The sequence below is a fragment of the Saimiri boliviensis genome, chromosome 1, assembly GCF_048565385.1.
Source record: "Saimiri boliviensis isolate mSaiBol1 chromosome 1, mSaiBol1.pri, whole genome shotgun sequence".
Taxonomy (NCBI): Eukaryota; Metazoa; Chordata; class Mammalia; order Primates; family Cebidae; genus Saimiri; species Saimiri boliviensis.
Genome location: NC_133449.1, coordinates 104,428,559 through 104,448,200, shown reverse-complemented (window position 1 = coordinate 104,448,200; position 19,642 = coordinate 104,428,559). Strand labels below are relative to the sequence as shown.

Here is a 19,642-nt window from a genome sequence, read left to right as displayed (position 1 = left end):
CTGTGCAATGCAGGTCCAGCTGCAGCTGCTCCACGGGGCATGCCTGGAGCTCTTCCTCCTCCTTCTCACCCTGTGCCACCTCCCTGAAACCGCTCATCCCGCCACTTCGAGGATGCTCCGGCAGCCAACACCGTGGCATTAAGAACAGACCCCTCAGCCGGGTGTGGTGGCTCAGGCCTGTAATCCTAATATTTTGAGAGGCTGAGGCGGGCAGATCACGAGGTCAGGAGATCGAGACCATCTTAGCCAACATTGTGAAACTCCATTTCTACTAAAAATACAAAAACATTAGCTGGGCGTGGTGGCACACGCCTGTAATCCCAGCTACTCAGGAGGCTGAGGCAGGAGAACTGCTTGAACCCAGGAGGCAGAGAATGCAGTGAGCCAAGATCACGCCACTGCACTACAGCCTGAGCGAGAGCGAGACTCTGTCTCAAAAAAAAAAAAAAAAAAAAAAAAGAACAGATCTCTCCTGACCTCCAGCCCAGAGAGGCCCCAAACTCTCCCGCTATCTGCTGAGACACAGGCCCAGCAGCAGCCCATTAGGAAGTCCTGAGTCCTGTTCTCTGAGAAAATCTTTTCTTTGGAGGCTCTTGGGATTTGGCCATGAGGGAATAGGTGGGAGACAAGGGCTGGCAGGGGTACCACCCAGTTGGCGGTGATGACCCACGGCTGGCTCCGAGCTGCTGTGGAGCCATGAGGAAAGAGAAAAATCATCAAGCCTTTCAGTATTAACGAAACCCAACCTACCAAAAACCACATGCCATGTCCTATTTTCTGAATTATTTATTAACATTTCTCAGATGTTCTAAAGCCCTCCCTTGCCTCCTCTTTGCCAAATCAGGGCCCTCTGCCCTAGTTCAAAAGCCCAAGAGCTCACTTAATAAAGCAAGCCCTTGTCCCCACCTGGGAAGGGGCTGGTAACATGGGAGGGGGGCAGGTAAGGGTCCCTGAGGGTCAGCTTGTTGCCCTCACCGTTCCTGAGATGCCCCAACCCAAGGAGGACATGGAAACGAGACTTCTAGTCATTTCTCCTTGGGCTTCAGCCGAGCTGCCTGGCCCCTGTTGTGCATTCTCACCCTGTTAGGACTGTGGATCAGGCTGAAGGGCCCACAGGGTAAGCCTCTCCTGGTCCCACTCACTGGCATCGCCATGAGGAGGTCTGGCGACAGCTCTACCCTGTGCATGCCGTGCTAGCCTGGCAACAGGAGTGTTTGCCACCCTGCAAGTCTAAGGAGCAGGTGAGCTGCTGGGGTGGGGGTGGGAGGGTGAAGTCCCAGGACCACCTCTGGCTTCATCCAGACTCATTAAATGAAAGACATTGTCAGGCTGGGCGCGGTGGCTCAAGCCTGTAATCCCAGCACTTTGGGAGGCCGAGGCGGGTGGATCACGAGGTCAAGAGCTCGAGACCATCCTGGTCAACATGGTGAAACCCCGTCTCTACTAAAAATACAAAAAAAAAACTAGCTGGGCCTGGTGGCGCATGCCTGTAATCCCAGCTACTCAGGAGGCTGAGGCAGGAGAATTGCCTGAGCCCAGGAGGCGGAGGTTGCAGTGAGCCGAGATCGCGCCATTGCACTCCAGCCTGGGTAACAAGAGCGAAACTCCGTCTCAAAAAAAAAAAAAAAAAAAAAAAAAGAAAGACATTGTCTCTGCTAGGGCCAAGCCCCCATCATATCTGGCTCCTGTTCCCCTCCCTGGTCCCTCTGTCCTATGGCAAGGAGCCCAGGTGCAGGCTCATAGGTTGTTCCGCTGAAGCGCTTCACACAGGTTCTGGTTGGCGTCAGGCTCCTCCGTCAGCACCTCCACAGCCTCCCACTCCCCAGATCGGCTGGACCTCTTGATGGCATCCACCACGCTCTGCATGTACAGCCCATCCTCAAAGGAGGCGGCCATGGAGACAGGGGCACGGTCCCAGGTGCGGCGGTCACTCTGTCCCTGGAAGGACTGGCGCAAGGCCTGCACCATGTACACCATACCCTTTAGGTACAGCAGCGGGACGTCCTGGGGACCCTGTTCAGGCAGCCCTGTGCCCACGGCCAGCGAGTCCCTCAACAGCAGCTCCTCTTGCATGGCAGAGTTCTTCTGCCCATAGAGGTCAGCTCCTCGGGCGACAAGGCGTCCTGCAGAGCCTACCACCATGACTTCATGCACAAAGGCGCCCGGCATGTTGAAGTTGAGTGTCACTGTGCTGCACACACCCCCACCCATGAGCATCTGGAAGAAACAGAAGTCATCGCTGGTGACATGCCGGATGCCACGGATGGCAGAGTTCTGCCTCACGAACGTCTTGAGAAGCCCGTGTACCTTTTCTGCTCTCCGGCCGGTCAGGTGGGTTAGCAGGTCCACGATGTACGTCCCCATGGTGTGCAGGCCCCCGCCACCCATGAGCTCATCACAGATCCAGCCATAGCTGGGGCTTAGCAGGCTGCCTGAGTAGATACGGGCATCACAGATCATCACTGCTCCCACGTAGTGCTCTGAAATCAGCTGCTTCATGCGCACGAAGGCAGGCAGGAAGCGCAGCACGTTCCCCACCAGGCTCATCAGCTGCGGGTAGTATCTTGAGGCTGTCACCATCCGGAAGGCATCCACTGATGTTGCTGCCTTCTCACAAACCACATTCTTCCCAATACCTAATCATAGGACACAACAAGAAATCTCAAAGTTCCAAGGGGGAAGCTCCAGCATGTCCACCTGCCCTGAGGATTTTGGACTTTCTGCCTTACGACTGCATGAACGAATTTCTTTTTTGTAGAGGTGGGGTCTTGCTATGTTGCCCAGGCTAATCTCAAAACTCCTGGCTTCAAGCGATCCTCCACCTTGGCCTCCTGAGTAACTGGGACCACAGGTGTGTACCACCACACCTGGCTAATTTTTATTTTTTGTAGAAATGGGGTCTCCCTCTGTTGCCCAGGCTGGTCTTGAACTCCTGGGCCCAAGTGATTCTCCTGCCTTGGCCTCCCAAAGTGCTGAGATTACAGGTGTGAGCCACCATGCCTGGCCCCAATTTCTTCAAATAAATCTCTCTGAAATACCCTATTGGTTCTGTTTCTCTGGAAAACCCTAAATAATATAGGTGGGCACACTTCATGGATGTGTCTCTATGCTGTCATGCATTTACTAGGTCATCAGCTTGGGACAAGGGAATCTAACCTATTTTCTAGGGGATTGGCTAGTCATAACTGCCACCCTTTAGTCAAAACTCCAGAGAGGACCCTAAGATTCCCTTGCAGATTGTTTTCTGACAACACTGGTCCAACAAGTTAGAGTGGTCCAAAGCTAGAAAATGCTCAGCTCCAGTCGGAGGGGAAGGAAGTGATAATCCCCTTTCTGCCCTCACACCCATTCTGGGTACTCTGCAGCTGGCACACACCCAGAGCTAAACAAAGTTCGACAAAGCCCTGAGGAGAGTGCTAGAGGATCAGCAGCTGGAAACTGAAGGGATGAATGCTGCTCCATGTTTCAAGATGAAAGCTCATGAGGATATGAACGGCCACAAGACACACCTGCAGTGTTCCTGGGAGCTTGATGTTGTTAGAATTGGAGGAAATTCTGTTGAAGGGAGAGATCCAAGATGGCTGATCACTAGCAGCTCGGGATTGTAGCTCCCAGTGAAAGTGCAGAGAATGAGAGGACGCCATACTTTCAGACGAATTTTTGTTGCTCACGTACCAGGAGATTCCCAGCGAAGGAGCCCCACGGGTCGCCAGCGCAACTTGTGGCTGGCGAGGCGGTTTTGCCGCTGCCTTGGTGCGGAGGTTCTTGGTGCAGAGTCAGAAAAGCACCATCAATCTTAACGCCACTGTTTTGGCTGGCGCAGTGGGTTGCTCAGATTTTAGCGCTGGGAATCAACAAGTTGGACGTCCACTCAGAAACCCAACTATAAAGACGGTAATTATAAAGACCACAGATGGATAAATTTATAAAGAAGGGAAGAAACCAGCCTAAAAAGGCTCAGAATAACCACAATTAGAATGCCTCTCCCTCTACAGGGGATCACAGTCCCTCATCAGCGGAACAAGGCCTGATGGAGAACGAGTGTGTTCCATTATCAGAAGCAGGCTTTAAAAGGTGGATGATAAGAAACTTCTGTGAATTAAAAGAACTTGTTCTAACCCAATGCAAAAAAACTAAGAACTTTGAGAAAAGGTTTGATGAAATGTTAACAAGAATACACAATTTAGAGAGGAATATAAGTGAATTAATGGAGCTGAAAAACACAACATGAGAACTTCACGAAGTATGCACAAGTTTTAACAGCCGAATTGATCAAGCAGAAGAAAAGATATCAGAGGTTGAAGATCAACTTAATGAAATAAAACGAGAAGACAAGATTAGAGAAAAAGGGATAAAAAGGAACGAGCAAAGTCTCCAAGAAATATAGGACTATGTGAAAAGACCTAATCTATGTTTGATAGGTGTACCTGAATGTGACGAAGAGAATCAATCCAAGCTGGAAAATATGCTTCAGGATATTATTCAGGAAAACTTTCCAACCTAGCAAGACAGGACAATATTCAACCCCAGGTAATACAGAGAACACCACAAAGATATTCCTCAAGAAGACCAACCTCAAGGCACATAATGCCCAGATTCACCGGGGTTGAAATGAAAGAGAAAATACTGAGGGCAGCCAGAGAAAGGTCAGGTTACCCATAAAGAGAAGCCTATCAGACTCACAGCAGATCTCTCAGCAGAAACCCTACAAGCCAGAAGAGAGTGGGGGCCATTATTCAACATCCTTAAAGAAAAGAACTTTCAACCCAGAATTTCACATCCAGCCAAACTAAGCTTCATAAGCAAAGAAAAAATAAAATCCTTTGTGAACAAGCAAGCACTCAGAGATTTCATCACCACCAGCTTGCTTTACAAGAGCTTCTGAAAGAACCACTACACATAGAAACGAACAACCAGTATCAGCCTTTTTAAAAAATACCAAAAAATAAAGAGCATCCACATAATCAAGAATTTACATCAACTAATGGGCAAAACAGCCAGCTAACATTAAATGCCAGTATTAAACTCACATATATTATTATTAATTCTAAATTTAAATTGACTAAATTCCCCAATCCAAAGACAAAGACAGGCAAAAAAAAAAAAAAAAAAAGCCAAGACCCATCGGTATGCTGCATCTAGACCCAACTCACATACAAGGATACACAAAGACTCAAAACAAAGGGATGGAGAAAGATTTATCAACCAAATGGAGAGCAAAAATAAATAAATAAATAGAAAGCGGGAGTTGCAATTTTTGCTGAAAAAATAGACTTTAAAGCAACAAAGATCAAAAGAAGCAAAGAAGGATATTACATAATGATAAAAGGATCAATGTAACAAGAAGAGCTAAAGATCCTAAATATATACACACCCAATACAGGAATACCCAGATATATAAGACTTATAAAGAGACTTAGACTCCCACACAATAATAGTGGGAGACTTCAACATCAATATTAGACAGATCAATGAGACAGAAAGTTAACAACGATATCCAGGACTTGAACTCAGATCTGGAACAAGTAGATTTAATTAACATTTATAGAACTCTCCACTTTAAATACACAAAATATACACTCTTATCACATCACACCTATTTACAGGTTTGTTTGGTTTTTTTTTTTGAGACAGAGTTTCACTCTCGATACCCAGGCTGGAGTTCAATGGTGTGATCTCGGCTCACCGCAACCTCCATCTTCTATGTTCAGGCAATTCTCCTGCCTCAGCCTCCTGAGTAGCTGGGATTACAGGCACGCGCCACCATGCCCAGCTAATTTTTTGTATTTTTAGTAGAGCCGGGGTTTCACCATGTTAACCAGGATGGTCTCGATCTCTTGACCTCGTGATCCACCCGCCTTGGCCTCCCAAAGTGCTGGGATTACAGGTGTGAGCCACCGCACCCGGCCCTATTTACAGTTTTAAATAAAATATTGGTTGGCTGCTTGTTAGTTATTTTCTTCCCTCATTTTTTTTTTTTTTTTCTTTTGAGACGGAGTTTTCCTCTTGTTACCCAGGCTGGAGTGCAATGGCGCGATCTCAGCTCACCGCCACCTCCGCCTCCTGGGCTCAGGCAATTCTCCTGCCTCAGCCTCCTAAGTAGCTGGGATTACAGGCACGCACCACCACGACCAGCTAGTTTTTTGTATTTTTAGTAGAGAAGGGGTTTCACCATGTTGACCAGGATGGTCTCGATCTCTCGACCTCGTGATCCACTCGCCTCAGCCTCCCAAAGTGCTGGGATTACAGGCTTGAGCCACCGTGCCCGGCAGTTTTTTGTTTTTTTTTAGACAGAGTTTTACTCTTGTTACCCAGGCTGGAGTGCAATGGTACAATCTCGGCTCACCACAACCTCCGTGTCCTGGGTTCAAGCAGTTCTCCTGTCTCAGCCTCCCGAGTAGCTGGGACTACAGGCATGTACCACCATGCCCAGCTAATTTTTGTATTTTTAGTGGAGACGGGGTTTCACCTTGTTGACCAGGATGGTCTCGATCTCTTGACCTTGTGATCCACCTGCCTCGGCCTCCCAAAGTGCTGGGATTACAGGCGTGAGCCACTGCGCCCAGCCCCTCATTATTTTTATGTCTCTATTATTAAGCACAATTATAGGCATACCCATTTTTAGACTGCATTCTATCCTGGGCAATAAAGCAACACCCCCGGTTCTCTCTCCCTCTTCCTTTTCCTCTTTCTCCCTCTCCTTCATTCTTTTTTATTCTTTTTCTTTCTCTCATTCTTCTTCAAAAAAAAAAGAAAAAGAAAAAGAAAAAAAAAAAGACTGCATCTCAAAAAAAAAAAAAAAAGAAATCCCGTGGTAATACCTAGTAAACCAGGAGGAAAGGTAGACACCCAGGCGGAAATCCACAAAAAAAAAGCCCTCCAATGTCCAATTGCTTCTTGGAATAAAAGCCAAAGTCCTTACAAAGGCCCACCCATAAGGTCTTGATGCATGATCTATGTACGCTTCCAAAATTTTCCTTTTTTTTTTTTTATTGAGATGGACTCTCGCTCTGTCACCAGGCTGGAGTGCCGTAGTGAGATCTTGGCTCACTGCAACCTCTGCCTCCAGGGTTGAAGTGATTCTCCTGACTCAGCCTCCCAGTAGCTGGGACTACAGATGCATGCCATCACACCTGGCTAATTTTTGTATTGTTAGTAGAGAACAGGTTTCATCATGTTGGCCAGGATGGTCTTGATCTCTTGACCTTGTGATCTGCCTGCCTTGGCCTCCCAAAGATTACAGGCATGAGCCACTGCACTGGGATTCCTTTTTTTTTTTTTTTTTTATTAATTGAGATAGAGTCTTACTCTGCTGCCCAGGCTGGAATGCAGTGTCACGATCTCTGCTCACTGCAACTTCTGCCTCCCAGGTTCAAGCGATTCTCCTGCTTCAGCCTTCTGAGTAGCTGGGATTACAGGTGCCCACCACATGGCCAGCTAATTTTTGTATTTTTAGTAGAGATGAAGTTTCACTATGTTGGCCAGGCTGGCCTCAAACTCCTGACCTCAGGTGATGTGCCCGCCTTGGCCTCCCAAAGTGCTAGAATTACAGGTGTGAGTCACCCAGCCCAGCCCAACACAGATTGTATCTGATGGCTCACTGCAGGGTGCAGTTTACCCTAATGGACCAAGATGGATTATGTTTACACAAGCTCAGGAGGGGAACTCATTTGGCCAGCTTCCAGCAGAAACAATGGTAACTACAATCAATAAATCTTGCAACCAGTAAATAAGAAAACTTTATAGAAATGGCTGATGTCCGCCGGGCGCGGTGGCTCAAGCCTGTAATCCCAGCACTTTGGGAGGCCGAGGCAGGTGGATCACGAGGTCAAGAGATCGAGACCATCCTGGTCAACATGGTGAAACCCCGTCTCTACTAAAAGTGCAAAAAATTAGCTGGGCATGGTGGCACGTGCCTGTAATCCCAGCTACTCAGGAGGCTGAGGCAGGAGAATTGCCTGACCCCAGGAGGCGGAGGTTGCGGTGAGCCGAGATCGCGCCATTGCACTCCAGCCTGGGTAACAAGAGCAAAACTCCATCTCAAAAAAAAAAAAAAAAAAGAAATGGCTGATGTCCCACATGATGGATGGGCCCCAGGACAACTGACTACAAGGAAGAGTCAATTATTGGTGCTGGACTCAAGCTTTGGAGCCAGAAATTCCTGTGTGCAAATCTTGGTTCTCTTACTTCATTGCTAGATGACCTGGGAAATTTCTAAACTTCTCCTGTATTTTGTTTACTACTATAAATGTAAAGCAGGATTTTACATTTACAGGGAAGAAAGGAGAACTAAGTCAACCAAAGCAGTATATATAAAGTACCTGGCTCAGCACGGCTCTATCAACAGTACATTTTATTACCATCGCCAAGGGAGGGATTCAGCTAATGTCATAAATACAGAGAAAAAAAGCCCATTGTGACTTGGATTTTAAGACTTGGCTGGGCATGGTGGCTCAAGCTTACATTCCCAGCACTTTGGGAGGCCAAGATGGGAAGATCACTTGAGTTCCGGAGTTTAAGATCAGCCTGGGGAACACAGCAAGACCTCATCTCTATTTTAAAAAAATAAAAAATAAGCCAGGCATGGAGGCATATACCTGTAATCCTAGCTACTTGGAAGCTGAGGCAGGAGGATCCTTTGAGCCCAGGAGATTGGGGCTGTGGTGAGCTATGTTGAGCTACTGCACTCCAGCCTGGGTGACAGAATGAGATTTTGTCTCAATAAATAAATAAATAAATAAAAAGACTCTTATAGAAACTACATTTTCTGGGTAAATAATTTATTTGTTCTATATTTTGAAAATCTGACTTAGTTTCTTCTTTTTTTTTTGAGACACAGTCTCGCTCTCTCACCCAGGCTGGAGTGCAGTGGCGCAATCTCAGCTCATTCCCACCTCCATCTCCTGGGTTCAAGTGATTCTTTTGCCTCAGCCTCCCGAGTAGCTGGGACTACAGGCATACACCACCACGCCCAGCTAATTTTTGTATTTTTAGTAGAGATGGGGTTTTATCATGTTGGCAAGGCTGGTGTCGAACTCCTGACCTCGTGATCCACCCGACTCGGCCTCCCAAAGTGCTGGGATTACAGGTGTGAGCCACAGCGCCTGGCCCAAGACTCTGTCTCTTAAAGAAGAAACTAGGCTCACACCTGTAATCACAGCACTCTGGGAGGCCAAGGCGGGCAGATCATGAGGTCAGAGGTTCAAGACCAGCCTGGCCAATATGATGAAACCCCGTCTCTATTAAAAATACAAAAAATTACGACAGGCACAGTGGCTCATGCCTGTAATCCTAGCACTTTGAGAGGCCGAAGCAGGTGGATCACCTGAAGTCAGGAGTTCAAGACCAGTCTGGCAATGCCGGGCGCGGTGGCTCAAGCCTGTAATCCCAGCACTTTGGGAGGCCGAGGCGGGTGGACCACAAGGTTGAGAGATCGAGACCATCCTGGTCAACATGGTGAAACCCTGTCTCTACTAAAAATACAAAAAATTAGCTGGGCATGGTGGCACATGCCTGTAATCCCAGCTACTGAGGAGGCTGAGGCAGGAGAATTGCCTGAACCTAGGAGGCGGAGGTTGCGATGAGCCGAGACCACGTCATTGCACTCCAGCCTGGGTAACAAGAGCGAAACTCCGTCTCAAAAAAAAAAAAAAAAAAAAAAAAAAAAGACCAGTCTGGCCAACATGGCAAAACCCCCATCTCTACTAAAGATATAAAAATTAGCTGGACGGTGCTGGGCACGGTGGCTCACGCCTGTAATCCCAGTACTTTGGGAGGTCGAGGCAGGTGGATCACGAGGTCAAGAGATCGAGACCATCCAACCCAGGAGGTGGAGGTTTCGGTGAGCCGGGATCGCGCCATTGCACTCCAGCCTGGGTAACAAGAGGGAAACTCCGTCTCAAAAAAAAAAAAAAAAAAAAAAAAGTTAGCTGGATGGCTGGCTGGTCCGTAGGTAGTGAGTTATCTCAATTGATTGTTCACAGTCAGTTACAGATTGAACTCCTTGTTCTACTCTTTCCCTCCTTCTCACTACTGCACTTGACTATCTTTAAAAAAAAAAAAAAAATTAGCTGGGCATGGTGGTGCGCTCCTATAATCCCAGCTACCTGGGAGGCTGAGGCAGGAGAATCCCTTGAACCCAGGGGGCAGAGGTTGCAGTGAGCCCAGATTGAGCCACTTCACTCCAGCCTGGGAAAGAGCAAGACTCTGTCAAAAAAATAAAAACCAAAAAACAAAAAGCCAGGCATGGTGGTGCGCACCTGTAGTGTCAGCTACTCAGGAGGCTGAGGCAGAAGAATCACTTGAACCTGGGAGGCAGAGGTTGTAGTAAGCTGAGATCACACCACTGCACTGCAGGCTAGGTGACAGAGCAAGAGACTGTATCAAAAAAAAAAAAAAAAAAGCTGTACGGGTTCTTGCTGTCACCTAGGCTGGAGTGTAGTAGCATGCATGATTCTGGTTTGCTGCCTTCTTGGTCTGGGCTCAAGCAGAGCCTTCCCCCGAGCTTTCCAAGTAGCAGGGACTATAGGTGCATGACACCACCCCCAGCTTATTTTTAAATTTTTTGTAAATACAAGGTCTTGCTACATTGCCCAGGCTGGTCTCAAACTCCTGGCCTCAGGTGATCCTTCTGCCTTGGCCTCCCAAAGTGCCAGGATTACAGTCATGAGCCACCATGCCCCGCACATATTGATTTTGTAACATCTTTTTAGAAAACCAAATTTTCAGGCTGGGTGAGGTGGCTCACGGGTATGGCAGTACACACCTATAGTCCCAGAAACACAGGAGGCTGGGGTGGAAGAATCACTTGAGTTCAGGAGTTAGAGGCTGCAGTGAGCTATGATCAAGCCACTGTACTCCAGCCTGGATGGCAGAGCAAGACTCTGTCTCAAAAAAACAGAATCAAAATGAATACAGAGGAGTTATTTTATTATATGTACTGTGTATTAGGTCTCTCCGAGAGTCAGGCCCAGCCTGGCCCCCTGATAGCTCACATCCTGACCAAGCCCACAGGAAACAAACTGGTGCCTCTGGTCAATCCTTCCAGCTCCCCTCACTTCCTACCCCCATCACTGCCACACTGACCCTGAAGAACCCCGCAGAGCATCTGTCATTTGTACTTAAGGGCATCTTAGGTCCGAACTCCCAGGATTATAAACCTCAGTGCTATAGCACAAGAAAGAAGGCATTTGGATTGGTAGTCTATGACATCGATTCAATCGCTTCAATTTATGACACTCTTCAATCTGCTTTTTTTTTTTTTTTTTTTGAGACATGGTCTCACTCTGTTGCCAGGCTGGAGTGCAATGGTGCAATCTGGGTTCACTGCAACCTCTGCCTCCTTGGTTCATGCAATTCTCCTGCCTCAGCCTCCCGAGTAGCTGGGACTACAGGCTTGTGCTACCACACCCAGCTAATTTTTGTATTTTTAGTAGAGGTGGGGTTTTATCATGTTGGCCAGAATGGTCTCGATCTCTTGACCTTGTGATCTACGTGCCTTGGCCTCCCAAAGTGCTGGGATTACAGGTGTGAGCCACCTCACCCAGCTAATATTTTGTACTTTCGATAGAGATGGGGTTTCATCATGTTGTCCAGACTGGTCTTTAAACTTCTGAGTTCAAGCGATCTGCCCACATTGGCCTCCCAAAATGCTGGATTAGTGGTGTGAGCCACCATGCCTGGCCCTGAATGACAGTACTTTTTTAATTTTTTTTTTTTTTTTTTGAGATGAAGTCTCACTCTGTTGCTCAGGCTGGAGTGCAGTGGCATCATCTCAGCTCACTGTAACCTCCACCTCCCAGGTTCAAGTGATTCTCCTGCCTTAGCCTCCTGAGTAGCTGGATTTATAGGTGCATGCCACCACATCTGCCTAATTTTTTTTGTTTTTAGTAGACACCAGGTTTCACCATGTTTGTCAGGCTGGTTTCGAAGTGCTGACCTCAGGTGATCTGCCCACCTTGGCCTCCCAAAGTGCTGGGATTACAGGCATGAGCCACCGTGCCCAGCCACAACAGCACTCTTAAATTTGGGACCCAGTAGTATGAGCACGGGACTAAAAGGCCATGTTTAGTTTAAACAGGCTCCTGCGGGCTAGCTGTACAGGGTCTTTGGGTAGCCATGAAAGACATGTCTACCTGAGTTTATCTAGCTCTTCTGCCAAGAAGTCAAGGGAGATTAGAGAAGCTGAAATCTGCTAGGCACAGTGGCTCCTGCCTATAATTCCAGCACTTTGGGAGGCCAAGGTAGGAAGACTGCCAGAGTCAGGAGTTCAAGACCAGCTTGAACAACATAGTGAGATCCTGTCTCTATGAAAATGTTTTCTTAAAAAGCCAGGCATGGTGGTGCACCTATGGTTTCAGCTACTCCAGAGGCTAAGGCAGGAGGATTGAGCTCAGGAGTTCAAGTTTGCAGTAAGCTATGATAGCACCATTGTGCTCCAGCCTGGGTGAAATAGTGAAAGCCTGTCTCAAAACAAAAACAGAAACAAAAATAAAAAACCTGAAAACGGTTTTGCTTTCAGGGAATGAGAGGGGTGCCGAGTGCTTTTAGCTTAGGTTCTGTGGAGCAGAGTTTCAAGCTTCAAGCCCCTCTCTAGCTCATGCCCCTAGATTACCCAGGAGTGATGAGCCCTTGACCAAGGTCCAGAGAAGATGCCCTAGTGCTGCTGCAGACCACCTCCCTGTTGCTAGTAACACACCACGGGAACCAGATTCACAGCTCTGGGCTTAGGATCACCCTTGTTTCTCCCTCTAGTGGCCTGGGACTGGAAAAATCATTTCAAACAGCAGGGTTGAAAAGCAGCCCAAGAAGAGTGCTACTTTTATGTTTTACAAAATCCAGGAGTCTACTTTGTTGTGTGTGTGTGTGTGTGTGTTTGTGTGTGTGTTTTTTTTTTTTGAGACAGAGTTTTGCTCTTGTTGCCCAGGCTGGAGTGCAATGGCGATCTCAGCTCACAATCTCTGCCTCCCAGGTTCAAGTGGGATTACAGGCATGTGCCACCACACCCGGCTAATTTTTTTTTTTTTTGAGACGGAGTTTCACCATGTTGACCAGGATGGTCTCGATCTCTTGACCTTGTGATCCACCCGCCTCGGCCTCCCAAAGTGCTGGGATTACAGGCTTGAGCCACCACGCCCGGCCTAATTTTGTATTTTTTTTAGTGCTGGAGCACTTTGCACTTAAAATACATTTTCCTGAACTACTTCTTTTTTTTTTTTTTTTTTTTTTGAGACGGAGTTTTGCTCTTGCTGCCCAGGCTGGAGTGCAATGGCGCGATCTCGGTTCACCGCAACCTCCGCCTCCTAGGTTCAGGCAATTCTCCTGTCTTAGCCTCCTGAGTAGCTGGGATTACAGGCACACGCCACCATGCCCAGCTAATTTTTAGTATTTTTAGTAGAGACGGGGTTTCACCATGTTGACCAGGATGGTCTCGATCTCTTGATCTCGTGATCCACCCGCCTCGGCCTCCCAAAGTGCTGGGATTACAGGCTTGAGCCACCGCGCCCGGCCCCTATCTTCCTGAACTACTTCTAAACTGAAGAATAAAATACATCAGGGCCCTTCCCTCTCCCATTTAAGAAATTCACGGGAAAGTTTTAAGGATGAAATTGGAGGTAGAAGATGAAAAATACATGTCAGACCAAAGCAGAAAACAAGATGCCTTAAAAAGAGCTGTGAGCCAGAGCAATCAGGCAAGAAAAAGAAATAAAGGGTATCCAAATTGGAAAGGAGGAAATCAAATTGTCTCTATTTGCAGATGACATGATTGTATATCTGGAAGACCCCATCATCTCAGCCCAAAATCTCCTGAAACTGATAAACAACTTCAGCAAAGTCTCAGGATACAAAATCAACGTGCAAAAATTACAAGCATTCCTATACACCAGTAATAGACTTCAAGAGAGCCAAATCAAGAACGAACTGCCATTCACAATTGCTACAAAGAGAATAAAGTACCTAGGAATACAACTAACAAGGAACGTAAAGGACCTCTTCAAGGAGAACTACAAGCCATTGCTCAACGAAATAAGAGAGGATACAAACAGATGGAGAAACATTCCATGTTCATGGTTAGGAAGAATCAACATCGTGAAAATGGCCATACTGCCCAAAGTAATTTACAGATTCAATGCTATTCCCATCAAGCTACCAATGACCTTCTTCACAGAACTGGAAAAAAAACACCTTAAATTTCATATGGAACCAAAAGAGAGCCCGCATAGCCAAGTCAATTCTAAGCAAAAAGAACAAAGCAGGAGGCATCACACTACCAGACTTCAAACTATACTACAAGGCTACAGTAATCAAAACAGCATGGTACTGGTACCAAAACAGAGATATAGACCAATGGAACAGAACAGAGGCCTCAGAGGAAATACAACATACCCACAACCATCTGATCTTCGACAAACCTGACAAAAACAAGCAATGGGGAAAGGACTCCCTGTTTAATAAATGGTGTTGGGAAAACTGGCTAGCCATGTGCAGAAAGCAGAAACAGGACCCCTTCCTGACACCTTACACCAAAATTAACTCCAGATGGATTAAAGACTTAAACATCAGACCTAATACCATAAAAACCTTAGAAGAAAATCTAGGCAAAACCATTCAGGACATAGGTGTAGGCAAGGACTTCATGACCAAAACGCCAAAAGCAATGGCAACAAAAGCCAAAATAGACAAATGGGACCTAATCAAACTCCACAGCTTCTGCACGGCAAAAGAAACAGTCAGTAGAGTGAATCGGCAACCAACAGAATGGGAAAAAATTTTTGCAGTCTACCCATCTGACAAGGGGCTGATATCCAGAATTTACAAAGAACTAAAGCAGATCTACAAGAAAAAAACAAACAAGCCCATTCAAAAATGGGCGAAGGATATGAACAGATACTTTACAAAAGAAGACATACAGGAGGCCAACAAACATATGAAAAAATGCTCATCATCACTGGTCATCAGAGAAATGCAAATCAAAACCACATTGAGATACCATCTCACACCAGTTAGAATGGCGATCATTAAAAAATCGGGAAACAACAGATGCTGGAGAGGATGTGGAGAAACAGGAACACTTTTACACTGTTGGTGGGAATGTAAATTAATTCAACCATTGTGGAAGACAGTGTGGCGATTCCTCAAGGACCTAAAAATAGAAATCCCATTTGACCCAGCAATCCCATTACTGGGTATATATCCAAAGGATTATAAATCATTCTGCTACAAGGACACATGCACACAAATGTTCATTGCAGCACTGTTTACAATAGCAAAGACCTGGAACCAACCCAAATGCCCAACGATGATAGACTGGATAGGGAAAATGTGGTACATATACACCATGGAATATTATGCAGCCATCAAAAACGATGAGTTCACGTCCTTTGTAGGGACATGGATGAACCTGGAAACCATCATTCTCAGCAAACTGACACAAGAGCAGAAAATCAAACACCGTATATTCTCGCTCATAGGCGGGTGTTGAACAATGAGAACACATGGACATAGGGAGGGGAGCACTACACACTGGGGTCCGTTGGGGGGAAATTGGGGAGGGGCGGCGGGGTGGGGAGGTGGGAAGAGATAGCATGGGGAGAAATGACAGATACAGGTGAGGGGACGGAAGGCAGCAAAGCACACTGCTATGTGTGTACCTATGCAACAATCTTGCATGTTCATCCCATGTACCCCAAAACCTAAAATGCAATAAAAAAAAAAAAAAAGAGCTGTGATATGAAAAGTGTATCTCTGGAAGCGAAGTCCAATAATTAATTTTAGGAAAAATAAGAATGAGGGCAAGAAATGATCCTACGGCTTTAGAAATACAATAAAAATGTAAAGCTCTAGCAAGGAGAGAAAAATCACAGCATGAAGACTTGGTGAAATGCAACCAAGCTGTTATTCCTAATGTTCCTGGGCCTCAGTTTAATTCAAATGAAGACGCTGGACTCAATCAGTGGCTCTCATGCTCTCTTAAGGTGCATGAGAGTCACCTGCAAGTCTTGTTCAAACACAGATAGCTGGATCCCAGAGATTCAGTAGGTTTGGACTGGGGCCTGAGAATTTTGACTTCTTTGTTTTTGAGACAGTCTTACTCTCTCACTCAAGCTGGAGTGCATGATCACTGCTCACAGCAGCCTCTATCTCCTGGGCTCAAGTGATCCTTCTGCTTCAGCTTCCTAAGTAGCTGGGACCACAGTCACATGCCACCATGCCTAGCTGATTTTTAAACTATTTTTGTAGAGACGGGATCCCACTATGTTGCCCAGCTGAGAGTTCAGATTTCTAATAAGCTCCCAGGTGCTGCTGCTGCTGCTGGTGGAGCATACCAAGAACCAGAAAAAAAGCAAGCTTGTCGCCACAGGACCCTGGGGTTTTTCTTTTTCCTCCTGCACAGCTTGGAAATGGTGTCTGTGGGGAGCCCTAAAATTCAGGAAGAAGACTGAGAGACTCCAGAGCTCTGCCTCTGGACACACCTCACCTTACTGGTCTGCATTCAAGCCACAAGGGATGGCAAGGAGTCAAGTGACCATAGTGGCTTGGTTCCCCTTGAATCAACTTTCTGCTAAAGTGTTGACCTAGGTCTATTTCTGAATTCAATCTGGGAGCCACTGTCTGACCTCCCAAGTATTTGGTGACCAATGAATGAATAGCTCCAATGTCACGCATCATCAGAGAGAGCTCTCTGGAAGAAACAATAAGGCCAAAACTTACTTGCTCCAAATTGACAACCAGTCCGACTGAAGTTCTTTCTCACTTCAGTGAACGTTTATTTTTCCCCACCCACTGGCCAGAGGTGACAGACACCTTCTTATGACATTTCTCAGAATCGGGGAGAGGTAAGTAGCAGACTCTGGGGTTTTCCACCATGGCAGTGGTCAGGAAGAGTGGAGGACAGCCTCATGGCACCAGTTCCTGGACCTAGAGATCTCTGACTGTATCAAAAAGACACTTGACTCCTATCACCTCACATAAAACAATGACTCAGTGAAGTAACTATATACTACTTGAATTGTGACTATGTCTTCTGTCATCTACCTTGTAATGTGTGTTATTTCTAGTTGCCTCAATTGGACTATGAAATCTGAAGGCAGGGATGAGTCCCATCTAATATAGCTTTGAATGTCCAAAATGACAACAGTACAGTGACTGGCACACAGAAGGTATTAAAAAAATATTGGCCGGGCGCAGTGGCTCATGCCTGTTATCCCAGCACTTTGGGAGGCTGAGGCGGGCAGATCACTACTAAAAATACCAAAAAAAAAAAAAATTAGCCGGGCATGGTGGCACGCGCCTATAGTCCCAGCTACTTGGGAGGCTGAGCAAGAATCGCTTGAACCCAGGAGGCAGAGGTTGCGGTGAGCCGAGATTGCACCACTGCACTCCAGCCTGGTGACCTAGCAAGACTCCGTCTCAAAAAAAAAAAAAAAAAAAAAAAAAAACAACCAGCCAACCCGAGGCCAGGTGTGGTGGCTCATGCTTGTAACCTCAGCACTTTGGGTGGCCAAGGCAGGTGGATCACCTGAGGTCAGGAGTTCAAGACCAGCCTGGCCAACATGGCAAAACCCCATTTCTACTAAAATTACAAAAATTAGCCAGGCGTGGTAGCACACATCTGTAGTCCCTGCTACTTGGGAGGCCAGGGCAGGAGAATCGCTTGAACTTGGGAGGTGGAGGTTGCAGTGAGCTGAGATTGTGCCACTGCACTCTGGCCTGGGTGACACAGTGAGGTTCTATATTAAAAAACAAACAACAAAAAAAGAAAAGCCAGGTGCAGTGGTTCATGCCTGTAATCCCAGCACTTTGGGAGGCTGAGGCAGGTGAATCACCTGAGGTCAGGAGTTCAAGACCAGCCTGGTAAACATGGTGAGACCCCATCTCTTCTAAAAATACAAAAATTAGTTGGGTGTGGTGGCAGGTGCCTGTAATCCCAGCTATTCGGGAGGCTGAGGCAGGAGAATCACTTGAACCCAGGAGGTAGCGGTTGCAGTGAGCCGGGATTGTGCCACTGCATTCTAGCTTGGGCAACAAGAGCAAAACACCTCTCCAAAATAAATAAACAAATAAAAATAGTAAATAAATAAAAATTGTTGGCTGAATGTTTACTGGTTTGTTTGCTTACTAAACTAGGTTCTGATTTCTATTAGATGAAGAGAAGTTGACTACAGTTGACTAGAAAGAGAAAAACAACAGGAACTGCAGGAGAACAGCTCAGCAGGCCATGCCCAGCCATGGGCAGGAGGTTACCAAGCCCAAAACTTCCCAAGGGAAAGAGATGTCATGTGAGCAGACTGTCTTCAGATCCTGTCAGGGAAGCCCTACGCTGTCAGAGACTTCCTGCCCTCTGGCAATACAAAACTGCAGTTTGGCAGGAAGGGTGTGTGATCACTATAGTCAAGGGCTGACAAAACATGGGAAATGGTAGCCTTGCTACACAGCCTCTCCTTCCTGTGGTGCTGTGTGCCCCAGAAATGGAAGAACAAACACACCAGTCACAGCCAATTCCCCAGTGCCCAGGGCTCTGACCTCTAACTTCACAGAGGCAAACTTTACAGCCTGAGATGCAACCATCTCTAGCCCCTTGATATCTGTCTCTTAGAGTATTTCCTTAATTTCTGTTCAGAAATTTATGAATGGGAGGTAGGTTAGGCTATATCTTTTTTCTCCTATAGTTGTAAGAACCCCCAACATGCTCTCCCCAAGCACTAGCTTCAGGGATAAGTGATGTCCCAGAGTTCTCCTCCCTACAGACGAGAGCCTAGGAAGGGGTATGCAGGCTCAGAGGAGAGGACTGACCCTCAGGGGACTGCCCAGAGGGAGTCATGATCTGCCCCTACTGCAGCCTGCTGGGCATACCTAGAGCCTTCACGGATATCTGCCGGGTAAGTGGAGGGGGAATGCTGATGCACACCAGATCCACATCTTGATGCAGCAAGACGTCATCGGTCCGGCTGGTGTAGAAGGCAACGTTCATCTCCTCAGCAAGCTGTTTCGCCTCCTCCTCGGTCTTCCCCCACAGGGCCTCAACAGTGAACCCTTCAGCCCTCAGCAGCGGGACAAGAACTCGGGCGGAGCTGCCAGTCCCAAATACACCCACTCCTGGCAGCATCTTCATCCCAGCCTCTCTCGTCACCTACTCATCTCCTCACAAGAGCCTCCAGCATGGATACGACCTTCCAAACGTCCTGGTCAAACATGGCTCCTAGAACAACAAGCATTACACTGGTTATTACCAGAGAGGATACCCAGCTTAGTCTTTTTTTTTTTTTTTTTTGAGATGGAGTCTCACTCTTGTTCCCCCAGGCTGGAGTGCAGTGGCGTGATCTCGGTTCACTACAATCTCTACCTTCTGGGTTCAAATGATTCTCCTGCCTCAGCCTCCCAAGTAGCTGGGACTACAGGCACGTGCCACCACGCCCAGCTAATTTTTGTATTTTCAGTAGAGACAGGGTTTTACCATGTTGGCTAGGATGGTCTTGATCTCTTTACCTCGTGATCTGCCCGCCTTGGCCTCCCAAAGTGCTGGGATTACAGGTGTGAGCCACTGCACCCAGCCCGAAGCAAATTTCTTTTCTTTCTTTTTTTTTTTTTAAAAAGATGGGGTTTCACCATGATGGCCAGGCTGGTCTTGAACTCCTGACTTCAG

General features: G+C 46.9%; 1 protein-coding gene across 1 annotated transcript; it reads right to left on the bottom strand.

The window, feature by feature from the left end:
- Positions 1-771: 771 nt before the first annotated feature.
- On the bottom strand, positions 772-19,112 carry GFOD2 (Gfo/Idh/MocA-like oxidoreductase domain containing 2). The gene is made up of 2 exons (XM_003936308.4): positions 18,853-19,112; positions 772-2,636 (listed from the first exon to the last, which is right to left on the bottom strand). The coding sequence occupies exons 1-2, from the start codon at positions 19,109-19,111 to the stop codon at positions 1,738-1,740; spliced, it is 1,158 nt and encodes a 385-aa protein (XP_003936357.1). The 5' UTR covers position 19,112; the 3' UTR covers positions 772-1,737.
- Between the last annotated feature and the right edge of the window lie 530 nt (positions 19,113-19,642).